Genomic DNA, 14,045 nt, shown 5'->3' on the forward strand with positions numbered 1-14,045 from the left:
CCACCCCTAGAGAGGGACATGCCTTCCCCTCAGGCCTGATCAGCTGCCAGTCGGACTCCCTGCCCCTGCTGAGCCCGCTCCCAGCCCTGGGTGCCCTGGCTAGCTCACCAGTGGAGCCTACTTGTTGGTAGGATGCACCGACGACATCACGACCAGTGACCACTCCCCTGTCTTCGGAGCCTTCGAAGTCGGAGTGACATCCCAGTTTGTCTCCAAGAAAGGTACGGGGGGAAGGTGGGCGTGTGCCTGCCCTGCGCTGGGCTGGGTGGCCACCGGCTAGCAATGGCCAAGCGGCTTTCCGCCTGCCCCTGGCCCTGACTTGTCACTGAGCCTCCGTAGGGACCCGGATGTCGCAGAGTTGTAGCGTTTAAATCCGGAAGGGACTGCTAGAGCATCCGGTGTGACTGCCTGTCTACTGCAAGCCACCAACCTGCACGCTAACCCCGCAGCCGAGAGAGACAGCGCTCGGGGCCACCTCAGAGCCCTGGCCCACCCCAGCCTATGTCCCATCTCCAGCCGTGACCATCCCTCCTGCCTCAGAGGAAGGAGATGAAAAACCCTCCCAAACACACTGCGGGAGGGGGAAATCCTGAAAACCTGAAGCATGAGCTTTGGGAAGGTAAGTCATAGACCGGAAGCAAGCCCCAGGGTTGCTGAGCCCTGCCCCTGCCGTCACAAGCAATCCCGTCATGCAGTTCCCACTCGCCATTTGTCCAGCTCTCTCTTAAAACTAACTCAGCTGTTTGCCCCCACAACTCCTATTGATGGTTAGAAATTTCCTGCCTGAATTTGTTCATCGCTAGTTTCCATTTGTTCTTGTTCCAGCACTGTCCTGGAGCTTCCAAAGCTCATCTCCCTCGCTGGTGCTCACTCCCTGGTGTATTCATAGAGGAATCTGATTCCCTCTCCCCTTCTTACTCAACCTGAAGTGCCTGACCTTGAACTTTGGACTACTGAATTTCATCCCATTTCTGTCACTCCAGCCTTCAAGGTCATCAGATCTGCCTGTGTTCCAATTCGCCTCTGGACTGACGCTGCCTTCTAACTTTGGGTCGTCAGCACATTTCGTTAGCCCGCTCCTGCTTTTTGTGTCCAGGTCATTAAGAAACACATTGAATGAGATTGGTCCCAAGGCTGATCCTTGGGGAACTCTGCTAGGAACCTCCCTCCTGTCCAGTAATTCCCTTTCAGTGCAACCCGCTGCCTCCTCCCTTTAGCCAGTTCCTTATCCCCCTGATGAGTCTTGCACTGATCCCTAACCATTTCCTAGAGACACCGTGTCTGGCACGATCTACCTTTGGTAAACTCACATTGTATTACATCTCCTTTGCCAATTACCCTTCTGAATTTCATTAGTCTTTCCTTCACAATTCCTTTTAACGCCTCAAATGCTGCTGCGGTCTGACTAACAGGTCTGTAACTGCCCGGGTCACTTTTTTCCCTTCTTACATCCAGGGACGTTAGCTATTCTCCAGTCATACGGCACTACGCCAAATAGCTAGATGCATTAAAAACCCCTTCCTACTGACCTAGCAATGTCATGTGCCAGTGCTTTCAGGATCCTAGGATGGAAACGATCCCATCCCCCCTGCCTGATTCGAGCGCATTAAGCTCATTAAGTTTTTCTTCCACCTCAGCTGTGGTAATTACCATTTCTAGACACTCATTTCCATCAGCCATCCTGCCTTCGTCCACACGCTCTGATCCTCGTTACTGAAAACCGAGGCGAAGTATGGCTGTTATTTTGGGGCCATACCTAGATGATCTTTAATCTCTTTCCCCAGCACACTGCATAGCAGCCCAACCTTCCACCTGGGTGCCAGCTACTCAGCCTTGAGAGTCCTCCCAACCTCACCAACCCCAGGCGTCACCACCTCACGATTGCCGGACCCCCGCATGATCCTGTTTCACTGCCCCAGGAGAAGGCAATGCCACCCTAAGTCTGTCAGCCCTACTCTCCTGTCGTCTCCTCGGCTGTGCCCTGTGACAGTTCTGGGGCACACTTGGCTCCATCACCCAACCCAAAAGGGAGATGAACTTGCTTGGGGCCCGGCAGACTTGGTAGCTCTCCATGCTTGATACCAGCTGTGATAAAAACTTAGCTAGGGGTTTCTTCCTTGTCTCTCATATGAACCTGTGGGTCCTGTCTTCTTGGGGCAGCCATAGCTCTCTCCACAGTCTGGCCTCATGGCTGGAACACTGGATCGGGACTCAGCAGACCTTGGATTTGTCCCCAGCTCTGCCACTGGCTTGTCAGGTGACCTTGGGCAAGTCACTTTCCCTCCTTGTGTCTCAGTTTTCCCCTCTGTAAATGGGAATAATGACCCCGCCCTCCTTTGTACAGCGCTCGGAGATCTAGGGATGAGAGGTGCTAGGTAAAAGCTAGCCAGGTGAGGTGTTCTACTATTATTATTCTCTGCTCCCAGGGCTCTCCAAGGCCTCAGACCAGGCCTACATTGAGTTTGAGAACATCGAAGCTATCGTGAAGACGGCCAGCAGGACCAAGTTCTTTATTGAGTTCTACTCCACCTGCCTGGAAGGTGCGTGCCTGACACCCCCTCCCTCCCCCACTCGCCTGCCTTCACACACACCATGTAGCCCACTGGCTAGTGTAGACAGGAGCCTCTCCACCATCTGCTGTGTGTGAGCCCATGGCCCGCCAGCAGCTGCAACCAGCAGAGGATATAAAAGCCCTAATTCTCCTTGTGCTAGTGGAGATTCTCCTTTAGCTCAAGCAACAGAGGCCTGTGGAGTGGTGGGGTTGCGGGTGTGTCTGTCCCCACATGGGGTCAATTTAGTCCTAGGACAGTTCCATTCTGGCTAGATGAGGGCAGGGTGAGAGGTGTACCATGGGACTGCTCCACTGTGTCTGAAGGCTGGGGGAGCGTGCGCCTAACCCGAGCCTGCCGCTTCCTCTCCCCCAGAGTTCAAGAAGAGCTTCGAGAACGACATGCAGAGCAGTGACAACATCAACTTCCTGAAGGTTCAGTGGTCCTCGAGGCAGCTGCCCACGGTGAGAACTCCTCCCCCTCCCCCAGCCAATCACCTTGCCACCCCCTCTGCGCAGAGGAGACACCACCTTGTTATTGGTAGTAACAATCCCATAATCTTTACAAAGCGGGTCAATATCATTATGGGGAAACTGAGGCACAGAGCTGGGGCGTGACTTGCCCAGGGTCACCCCTCAGACCAGTGGCGCAGCCGGGAATAGGACACAGGTCTCCCAAGCCAGTGCTCTATGCATTAGAGCGCACTGGCTCTCTGTCCGGGTGGGAGAATGCGGGCAGTGGGTTCAATTGGCAGGGGGAGCAGGATCCCTGTATTACTGCACCTTGCTCCGCTGTGCCCTGTAGCTGCCACATGCAGCGTGTTGGCCTCCTTGTGCTGAGTAAATGTCCATTCTCCATGGATTCTCCCTGGCTGTAGCTGAAACCGATTCTGTCCGAGATCGAGTATCTCCAGGACCAGCACCTGCTGCTCACGGTCAAGTCCGTCGATGGCTACGAATCCTACGGTAAGGAGCAGGAGGGGGAGTGTGGCCTGGGGGTAACGTCGCTCTCCAGTGGCCAAGTCACAGAGTGGCTAAGGGAGGGGTCTGCTATAGCACCTGGCATTCTCCTTTGGCTCAAAGGGAGGAGTCCTGGGTTTTGGTGCTATAGGCCCAGGGTTCTAGTCCTGGCTGCCCTAGGTGATTCTGTTCCCAGCTCTGTCGCTGACTCCTGTGGGCTATAACCTAGAAACATAAAAACGGCCAAACTGGGTCAGACCAAAGGTGCATCTAGCCCAGTATTCTGTCTTCCGACAGTGGCCAGTGTTAGGTGCCCCAGAGGGAATGAACAGAACAGGTAATTATCAAGTGATCCTTTCCCTATCACTCATTGCCAACTTCTGGCAAACAGAAGCTAGGGACACCATCGCAGCCCATCCGGTCTAATAGCCATTGATGGATCTATCCTCCATGAACTTATCTAGTTCTTTTTTGAGCCCTGTTATAGTCTTAGCCTTCACAACATCCTCTGGCAAGGAGTTCCACAGGTTGACTGTGGGTTGTGTGAAGAAATACTTCCTTTTGTTTGTTTTAAACCTGCTACCGATTAATTTCATCAGGTGACCCCCAGTTCGTGTGTTATAAGAAGGAGTAAATAACACTTTCTTATTTACTTTCTCCACGCCCATCATGATTTTATAGACCTCTATCATATCCCCCCTTAGTTGTCTCTTTTCCAAGCTCAAAAGTCCCAGTTTTATTAATCTCTCCTCCTATGGCAGCCATTCCATACCCCTAATCATATTTGTTGTCCTTTTTTGAACCTTTTCCAATTCCAATACATCTTTTTTAAGATGGGGCGACCACATCTGCATGCAGTATTCAAGATGTGGGCGTATCATGGATTTATATAGAGGCAATATGATATTTTCTGTCTTATTATCTATCCCTTTCCTAATGATTCCCAACATTCTGTTCGCTTTTTTGGCTGTCGCTGCACACGGAGTGGATGTTTTCAGAGAACTCTCCACAGTGACTCCACGGTCTCTTTCTTGAATGGTAACAGCTAATTTAGACCCCATCATTATGTATGTATAGTTGGGATTAGGTTTTCCAATGGGCATTACTTTGCATTTATCAACATGGAATTTCATCTGCCATTTTGCTGCCCAGTCACCCAGTTTTGAGAGATCCTTTTGTAGCTCTTCACAGTCTGCCTGGGACGTAACTACCTTGAGTAGTTTTGTATCTGCAAATTTTGCCACCTCACTGCTTACCCCTTTTTCCAGATCATTTATGAATATGTTGAAAGGACTGGTCCCAGTACAGACTCCTGGGGGATCCCGCTATTTACCTCTCTCTATTCTGAAAACTGACCATTTATTCCTACCCTTTGTTTCTGTTTTTTAACCAGTTACTGATCCATGAGAGGACCTTCCCTCTTATCCCGTGACTCCCTTCTTTGCTTAAGACCCTTTCCTGAAGAACCTTGTCAAAGGTTTTCTGAAAGTCCAAGTACACCATATCCTCTGGATCACCCTTGTCCCCATGTTTGTTGACCCCCTCAAAGAATTCTAATAGATTGGTGAGGCATGATTTCTCTTTACAAAAGGGAAACGTGTTGACTCTTCCCCAACAAATCATGTTCATCTGCATATCTGATAATTCTGTTCTTTACTATAATTTCAACCAGTTTGCTTGGTACTGAAGTTAGACTTACCAGCCAGGGTCACCTCTGGAGGCTTTTTGAAAAATCGGTGTCACATTAGCTAATGTAGTAGGAAGTCAGCTTGAGACATGAGCCCTTGTACCAGAGGCCAGGTATGAGGCAGGCCCTGCTCACAGAATCAGGCAAGAGCAGGGCTGGTGGGGAAGTGGCGCTATGTCTGAAAGAAAACAACTGTATTATTGCCACTCCCCCACCAACATGACCTACTCTGTCGTTTCGATATCTTTTGTACCCTGGTATCGCCGTGTCCCATTGCTTATCCTCATTCCACCAAGTTTCTGTGATGCCTGTTACATCAAAATTGGAATTGGAAAAGGTTCAGAAAAAGGCAACAAAAATGATGAGGGGTATGGAACGGCTTCAGTATGAGGCGACATTAATAAGACTGAGACTTTTGAGCTTGGAAAAGAGACCACTAAGGGGGGATATGATTGAGTCTATAAAGTTGTGACTGGTATAGAGGAAGTAGATAAGGAAGTGTTGTTTACTACTTCTCATAACACAAGAACTAGGGGTCACCAAATGAAATTAATAGGCAGCAGGTTTAAAACAAACAAAAGGAAGTATTTATTTACACAATGCACAGGCAACCTGTGGAACTCCTTGCCAGAGCATGTTGTGAAGGCCAAGACCATAACAGGGTCCATAACAGACCTTAGATTGGATCCAGTAGGGCTATTCTTATGTTCTTATCCACATCCTCATTTAATACCACCCACTCGAGTTCACCCATCTTAGTACTGAGACTTCATGCATTTGTAGACAAGCTCTTACAACATTTCTCAATGTTTAGCTCTCTGCCTTCATGTGATGTAATTGAATGGGACTCCTTTTTGTTTGACTGTTTCTCTTCAGTTCCTACCTATATTTTATCAACTTTGATCCTCTCCTCTTTATGAGGATAGAGAAAATCCCCGTTAACAGATCCTCTTTTAAGGGCTGTCTCTGTCTTGAACCGCGTGCTCAGCACCTGTAATGGTCTTGACAGAACAAGGAGCAATGGTCTCAAGTTGCAGTGGGGGAGGTTTAGGTTGGATGTTAGGAAAAACTATTTCACCAGGAGGGTGGTGAGGTACTGGAATGGGTTACTTAGAGAGGTGGTGGAATCTCCTTCCTTAGAGGTTTTTAAGGTCAGGCTTGACAAAGCCCTGGCTGGGATGATTTAGTTGGGGATTGGTCCTGCTTTGAGCAGGGGTTGGCCTAGATGACCTCCTGAGATCCCTTCCAACCCTGATATTCTATGATTTTGTGATTCACCTGTTGGCTTTCCCTCAGCACTTAGCTTAAAAACTCCTCTACAACCTTTTCAAGTTTACATATCCAGCAATCTGGTTCCATTTTGTGCAGCCCATCCTTTCTGAGAAAGCTCCTCTTTTCCCAGAAGGCTCCACCAGTTCCTAATAAACCTAAAACCCTCCTCCCTACGCCCGCGTATTTCAGAATGAAGTCTAAAATGGCTTCTCCCCTGGTTACTTCCTCCTCTTTCTGAAACGAGTCATCCCCACTACAGTCCGAGAACTTGCTGAAAGGTTTGCGTGTTGCCTTTTCCATCAGATGTCTGCATAGTTAAAGTCCCCCCCTTGTTACCAGGGCTTGCATTCTGGATAGCTCTGTTATTTGTAGTAGAAACACCTCCTCCTTTGGTGGTCTGCCATGATGTCACCCCTATTCCCCTTCCCTCCTTTTATTTTTACCCAAAGACTTTCTGATCTGTCTCCCACCTCTTTCTGGGCCTCAGAACAAGTGTAGATATTCTTGGTATATAATGCAACACCTCCGGTCTCTGCCCCTCTCCTCACTCTGGCATCTGAGCCCCCCACCCTATGTAGCCTCACACAGCCCCTTGGCAGTAGGGAAACATCATTATGTTCCTTTCCCAGGTGGCAAGCTGAGCTATTAAGTGACTTGCCCAGGGTCAGCCAGGGAGTGTGTTCCAAAACTAGGAATTGAACCCAGGTCTCTAGCATCCCATTCTAGGCTCAACCCACCTCCCTCTCGCTCCAGGGGCTCGGCTCCTGAGTGCAATCACAGAGCTGCTCTCACATGCGGGAGTCCCACCCCTGTCTCTGATCCGTGATGCTGACTCTGCAGCGTCTTCTCTCCCCCTCCACCACTCTCCTTTGGGGTCATATTGTTGGGGATGGAAGGGAGGGCAGGGCAGTGCCATGGGCACCTCTCTCTCCCACCTGTTGACCTTGACTGGTGCCTGCCTTCTGGCTGTCCCACCGACGCCTTGTCTCCTGCCCGTCCTCCAGGCGAGTGCGTGATCGCCCTGAAGTCCATGATCGGCAGCACCGCCCAGCAGTTCCTCACCTACCTGTCCCACCGCGGGGAGGAGACGGGCAACATCCGGGGCTCCATGAAGGTCCGGGTCCCGGCCGAGCGGATGGGCACCCGGGAGAGGCTCTACGGTGAGTGGGGGGGGGCCTTTCCGCCTTTCAGGGCCTGCCTGACAGGCACCCAGGGGTTACACCCTGTGGGAACGTGGCCCGACTGCCGCAGCTGATTGCATGGTCCGGTGGAGCCATTAGCCAGCAGGCAGGGAGGGGATTTGCCTAGAAGAAGCTGGGATGTTGTTCTCCAGTTAAGCAGAGCCGCAGGCTGGAGCTGGCCCGCTGCTATTGCGTGGCTCAGGGTTTGAAGCCAGGCCAGGCCAGCAGCCGGGGGGAAGCTGGTGCCATCTAGTGAGTGGCTGAGGGTGGCTCCATCTCTCCACTGCTGGGGGTGCCCGAGAGACGAGGGCTCTGGGGCTGAGTTTCCCACCCAGCCCCAGAGCTGGGGAGCCAGCGAGATGGTGCCAGATGGGTAGAAGGAGCCCTCCAAGGGGTGGGGGCGGGATCCTCGTGGCCTGGGACTGCATTGAGCCAGCCAGGGAGCAGCCCTGGGCGAGGCGCTGAGTGAGCCAAGCCAGGGGGTGCTCGGCTGCTGAGCGGGTGTGTGTCTCCTGCCCGCAGAGTGGATCAGCATCGACAAGGACGAAACAGGAGCTGCCAAGGGGAAGCTGCTGTCGGTCTCCCGGGCCAGCCAGGAGCACGCCAAGTAAGGATGGGCTGGGACGGACACGCTGTGGCAATGACGCTCTGGGAAGAAGCAGGGCCCGGGAGGGAAGGCAGGGGGTACTCTCTGCCCGGGGTGAGGGATGCCCCAGGGGCGTGTCTGTCCGGTCAGCCCTGTCACTCATGGGGATGGTCAGTGACCCTCTGCACTGGCCCGGTCTCTCCCTGGCAGGAGGATCCTGGCCTGGCGTCAGGGGAGATCAGCGAGCAGTGCAGGGTCCACCCTGCCAGGGTGGGGGGTGGCTTTTGGGGCAGGGCCCTGGCTGAAGAAGCTTCCCAGGAACAGACAGGGCTGTCAGGGGCTGGAAGGTTTGGGGTGAAGGGGCAGCAGGGTATCAGTTCAACCCGCTGGCTTCGTGATGGGCACCCTGGGTGCCAGCTGTGCCCAGCTGGGGAAGTCCCGCGGGGGTTTGAGCACTGGTGATGTCTGAAGCGCTGGCAAATAGACCGTAGGGTACAGGCCCGCATGGGCCCACAGGGATGGGCTGCATGGCACCTTCCTAGTCCTGGAGTTGGGCCCGCACCTTACTGGCCCTGGTCTGGCCCAGGTGTCAGCACCCAGGTGGATGGGGCCTCTCCTCCCCGAGGGTGTCTCTCCAAGGCCCGCGGTTCCCCCTCAGGCTCAGCCCTGCCTCACAGCGGATGAAGTGGCACCGCAGTGCGGGGGTCGGTCTTGGAGTGCTGGCTGCGGCTGCAGGGGAATGACACAGGCGTTTCGGCCTCGCTTTCCTGGTGTCCCCGGGATGGGGAGAGGGGGATGATCATGGGAGCCCTGCGGAGAACCGGAGAGCTTCCAGCTGGGGGGGTATGGACGGGCCCTGCCTCCATCGGCAAATAGTCTCCCCCTCTCTGCTAGATCCGCCGGACGGAAGCCCCTGCCGGGGGAGACGGCAGCCTGCCCCCTCGGGAAGCTGTTTGACGAGCCGGAGAAACCCAGCACCCTGACTGCTGGCCGCCTGCCAGCCCCACTTCGCGGTACCTCCAGGGAGGAGACCTCTCAGGCCAGGTCAGTGAGGGGCAAGCTGGGCCCCCAGCCCCCTTGGTACCACCGTGAGCTAGCGAGAACAACGGAGCCTCTCACCGGAGAGCTGGCAGGAAGTTCCCCCTAGGGAGAACAGCCGGGGACCCCCAGTGTTGGGGGCCTATGTGCCTTGGTGGTAACGTCTCAAGGGGCTGCCAGGGACCTTCCCGTTAGAGAGAGATGCCTGGGATAGAGGAGTCCTCCAGAGCCAGGGGTACAGCTGAGAGGGGCCCTGAGCACTGTACGTGCCCCATAGCGAGAGACCGTCCCTGCCCCAAAGAGCCTGCGATCTGTATAGACAAGGCAGATGATCCCCTGCAATGCCCGCCCGCAGGCCAGCCTCTCCTCCTCCCTGCCCCTTGGCATGTGCTCCTGGGTGACTATCCCATTCTGTGCCCTCAGGTCCAAGCAGGACTTGGCCTCAGAGCCCGACAGCGGCCCCATGAAGAACAGCTTCAATAACCCGGCCTACTACGTGCTGGAGGGGGTCCCGCACCAGCTGCTGGCCGCGGACCCCCCCACTCCCTCCAAGGGGCCGGCCCCCAAGAACAAAGTGCAGATTACGGTGCCCGTGCAGCCGGAGTGGCACCGACAGCCGCTCCCGGGCCGGGGCGAGGAGAGCTCCTCAGACGAGGACACGGGCACCCTCAACCTGCCACCCCCTGACTTCCCACCTCCGCCGCTGCCCAAGGCCGTGGAGTTCGAGGTGGCCGAAAACCCTCTCTACGCCAGCACCAAGGACCTGGGTGGGGCAGCTGGCCGGGAGGAGCCCAGCACTGCCAAGCCATGGGCTGCTGTGGCCTTCAGCGATCCCTTGGAGTCCAAGCTGGCCCCGCCCAAACTACACCCCAGGCCTCCCCCCTCCCCTGGACCTGGCTTCCTGATGGAGCCCCCCAATACCCCCCAGGCCCAGGGAGGCCTCCTGGACGATCGCTCCTGCTCGGTGCTGCAGATGGCCAAGACCCTGAGCGAGGTGGATTATCCGGGCAGCAAGGGGGGCAGTGGCCTGGGGCGGGAGCAGCAGGGCCGGCCAGCCCCACATCTGCTCAGCAAAGGGCGGCTGGACCTGCCCCCCAGGTGCATGCACCCCGACTACAGCCGGCCTATCACCTTCCCACCCCGTTCCATCAGGGAGAGCATCGAGGAGGACCTGGCTGAAGAGGTACCTGCAGGAGTCCCAGCGCCCTCCCTCTGGGGTCCCTCTGCCCTGTGCACACGGGGGCAGGCTCAGCCAAGCCGCTCTGGCTAAGAGGCCCCAGGTTGAAATGGCTGAAGGCCAAGGGTTCTCAGCCGCCCTGGAATCGATGTCCCCTGCCCCCGGCAGAGCCCCAGCCTCCTACCTGGTCCTGCCACCTGGAGTCAGGCGAAAGGAGTTCTCTTCCCAGCTCTGCCACTGACTCACTGTACAGCCATTGGCAGCTCACTGGCCTGCTCTGTGCCTCAGTTTTCCCATCTGGTCAGTGGGCCTGTGAATACTGCCCAACCCCCCGGGGGCATGAGTTCATCAATCCAAAGTGACTGGGGTCCTGGGATGGGAGGTGCTGGAGCCAGGCCCTGGGTTAGTCAGATTTCCCCGTGCATGGAGCAGGCACCAAAGCTGTTGCACGAGCCCCCTTGCTTGGCGTGTGCACACAGGGAGTCCCAGGGAGGGACGGGGGGGTAACTGGAGCCCCGGGGTGCCTGATGTACTGTGCCAATCTGCTCTGCGCAGGCGCTGGGCCAGGGAGGGAGGAGCAGCTCCAGCCTGAGCGAGTGCAGCGTGGGCGAATGGCTCCTGGCCCTCGGGCTGGAGAGGTACGAGGAGGGGCTGATCCACAATGGCTGGGACGACCTGGAGTTCCTCAGGTGAGGGGGCCCTGCCCCTGCCCCTCTCCCTCCCCTCCAATAGCTTGATTTTTATGGGGGAGGTCTGATTTTGCAGTCCGTGACTTTTTTTCACGGCTGTGAATTTGGTTGGGCCCTCATGATAATCCGTGGGAGCAGGGAATTTAAGGAGCAGGAAGGAGCAAGACACTGAGGTGGGGAGCCATCGGCGTCTGATGGGACAGCCAGCGGTGACCCGGGTGCTGCCTCGCTGATGAGATCGCCTCGTCCTGCCACAGAGAGCGACGCCAGTGCTTGGGGGGCGAGGGGGGAATAAACAAGCTACCTCTGCCCGGTTGGAGGGGACAGGGGCAGTAAGGAGCAGTGTGATGAATGGGGAGAGGAGTGGGGCAGGGTGGGGAGTACAAGGAGGAGAACAGATGAGCAGAGACGTCTCCCGGTTGCCCACGATCTTAGCAAATGCCAACTGCTGGGGGTCCGGCCCGTTCCACGGACCTGGCATGCCAACATCCTTTCCAAGTCCAGCACAGTGTCCTGGTTCTCTGGGGCCCTCAATCTCCGTCCCAGCATGCTGGCGAGTTGGGGAGCACGGGGTGGAAGTTTGGCTTTTGTGCCGCTAGGGGTCACCATTGCCCTGCAGAACCGGGACCCTTCTCCCAGATTGGGATCAGCTGAGAGGGGCACTAGTCTGTATGGTCCTCTATAGGGGCTCTGTCCCCTAGAGCAGGTGTGTAGTGCAAGGCGCCTCTTGTCCAGACACCTGGTTACCTGCCACGTGGCACAGCTTTGGTGCATAGCTCCGGCCGCCTGACGCCCGCTCCTGGGCTGCCTTATTGGGGTGACGGTGCCACCTCTGCCCATGGCAGAGGTCTCTGCAGGGAAGAGCCCCGGGTAGCCTTCCTGGCCGGGAAGGGTCACGATCCCAGGGAGGGGTCCCTGTTGGCAAACACTGCTTTCTCCGGGCACCTCAGAAGCATGTACCAAGGGAGATCTCACCCATGCCTGAGTCTCCTTGGTGACATGAGAAGTCAGAGAAGTGTTTCCTAGTGGTTAGAGCTGGGGACCGTGAGCCAGGACGCCTGGGTTCTATTTGGGGCTCTGCCACTGGGTCATGTGGGTAAATAATATCCCCTGCCTGTGGCTGGGGTGGTGGGGTGCTGCAAGGGTTAACTGGTGTCTGTGCTTCTCCAATCAGAGGGGGGCTATTTAGTCACCTGATCTCCAGGGACGCGGGGTGGGGGCTGGCTGCTGAGCTCCTGTCCTCTCCCCCTTTCCAGTGACATCACGGAGGAGGACCTGGAGGAGGCCGGGGTGCTGGATCCCAACCACAAGCGCCTCCTGCTGGAGAACCTGCTGAAGCTCAGGAAGTAGCAGGAATCTGTGCCTCCCACACCGCCGTGCCCTGGGCGTGCCGCTCTGCGCTTGCTCCTGTTCACGTCCCCAGCCCACTCCTGCCTCCTCCCACGTAGGGATCTCGGGGGCTTTCCCTATGCCTGCGCCCCTCTTCCCCCTGGCGGGGAGGGAGGGGACTCGAGGCAGCCACGGGCTGCATCCCCATGGGGGGCAGGGGCAGCGCTCCAGTCTCCCACCCGCAGCAGCTCTGGGGGACACTGGCTTGATGCTGTGTCTGCGGGGGGGCACCCCAGAGATGGGGCTGTGGGTGTGGAGTGGGGAGGAGCCACCTCATGGCAACCCAGATCCTACCTGTCCTCGCCTCCCACGGTTTCCTGGAGGAAGCGGGGCTGAGCCAACCCAGAACAAGGGGGCGATGGGTGGGAGGGAGGCAGAGAGCTGCACATGGGCTGAGCGGGGGCTATCCCATAGCCGGGGATGGAAGTGGGGTAGGCCTCACGGCAGAAGCCCTGGGAGCAGGGCGCTCTGCTGTCTAAGTTATTGCGTATTTATTGAACTAAGGGAAGAAGGTTTGTCTTGTTTCATTGCCAGGCAGCCTGGGCTTGCTCTGGTTTATGCCTCTCCTCCTCCTTTGCATGTCCGTTCCCCTTCAGCCGACCCAGGCCCTTTCCTGCACCCCTGCATCCCGCGGTGGGGGCAATGCTGTGGGCAGCGCCAGGCAGGGCTTCTCCCCTTTCCCTGGGCACAGACGCCGCTGGGTTACAGCGCTCAGGTCACCAGGGAGTGGAGACGAGCAACCAGGCTGAGCAAGGGGTGGAGCAATCTACTGAGGGGGGTGGGGGGCGCGAGCCTGCAATCGCCCGGAGGGTGGGGAATTGGTGATGGGCGCTGACTAGGGTCAGAGGCTGAATTAACCTGGGAAGCTTGGCCCAGAGCCGAGGAGGAATTCCCTGCCAGTGCGCTGGATCTAGATGTTGCTTCTTTCCCCATTGGGCTCCTGATAAAACAGCCCCCTCACCCCCAACCCCCCCGGTCTCCCACTGGGCGACTCGGCACATCCTAGCCCTCTGTTCGCCTTCCTGGTTGGCCGGGGAGGGCTGTCTGCGTCTGGAACGGTCTCTCCACCAAGTGCCTCTGCCCCAGTGAAGAATTGGAGTGAGGGGGGGTCCCTAGGGTCAGCTGGGGAGCAAAGACCATCTCAGCCCTTCTCAGTGACTGTGGGAGCCCATGGCGGGGGCAATGATCCCTCCATCCACTCCTGAGTCCTCCGTCCTCCTCTGGGCCCCATTATCTCATCTCATCTCTCCGACTGCGATGTAGTTGCCTTTAGTATCCCACTAAAGCACTCCCAGCGTAGACAGGGCCTACGGGCCGCGCCCAGGGTCACAGGGGAAGTCTGGCGGAGCAGGAATTGAACCCAGGTCGCCCCCGGCCCAGGTTAGTGCGCCACCCGCTGGCCAATCTTCCCTGGGATCCTTCCTGCCAGCTTAGCCCTGCCCAGCAGACGTCCAGCCAGGTTCCATGCACTGCCTTCTGCTGCCTTATCTTCTAGCTGCTCCTCCCTGGGCATGGGGA

The 14,045-nt window shown here is 56.6% G+C and overlaps 1 protein-coding gene across 1 annotated transcript in view; it reads left to right on the forward strand.

Annotated features, from left to right (window-relative positions):
- Nucleotides 1-13,535, forward strand: part of INPPL1 (inositol polyphosphate phosphatase like 1) — a 72,660-nt gene extending 59,125 nt beyond the window's left edge. The window contains 10 exon segments of the mRNA XM_043503939.1: nt 132-221; nt 2,427-2,540; nt 2,925-3,013; nt 3,427-3,514; nt 7,472-7,627; nt 8,171-8,255; nt 9,129-9,278; nt 9,696-10,455; nt 11,005-11,138; nt 12,395-13,535. Coding sequence (XP_043359874.1) covers nt 132-221; nt 2,427-2,540; nt 2,925-3,013; nt 3,427-3,514; nt 7,472-7,627; nt 8,171-8,255; nt 9,129-9,278; nt 9,696-10,455; nt 11,005-11,138; nt 12,395-12,488 — 1,760 coding nt within the window. The 3' untranslated portion in view covers nt 12,489-13,535.
- The last annotated feature ends 510 nt before the right edge of the window (nt 13,536-14,045 follow it).

This window comes from Dermochelys coriacea, chromosome 1, assembly GCF_009764565.3.
Source record: "Dermochelys coriacea isolate rDerCor1 chromosome 1, rDerCor1.pri.v4, whole genome shotgun sequence".
In the NCBI taxonomy this organism is placed as follows: domain Eukaryota; kingdom Metazoa; phylum Chordata; order Testudines; family Dermochelyidae; genus Dermochelys; species Dermochelys coriacea.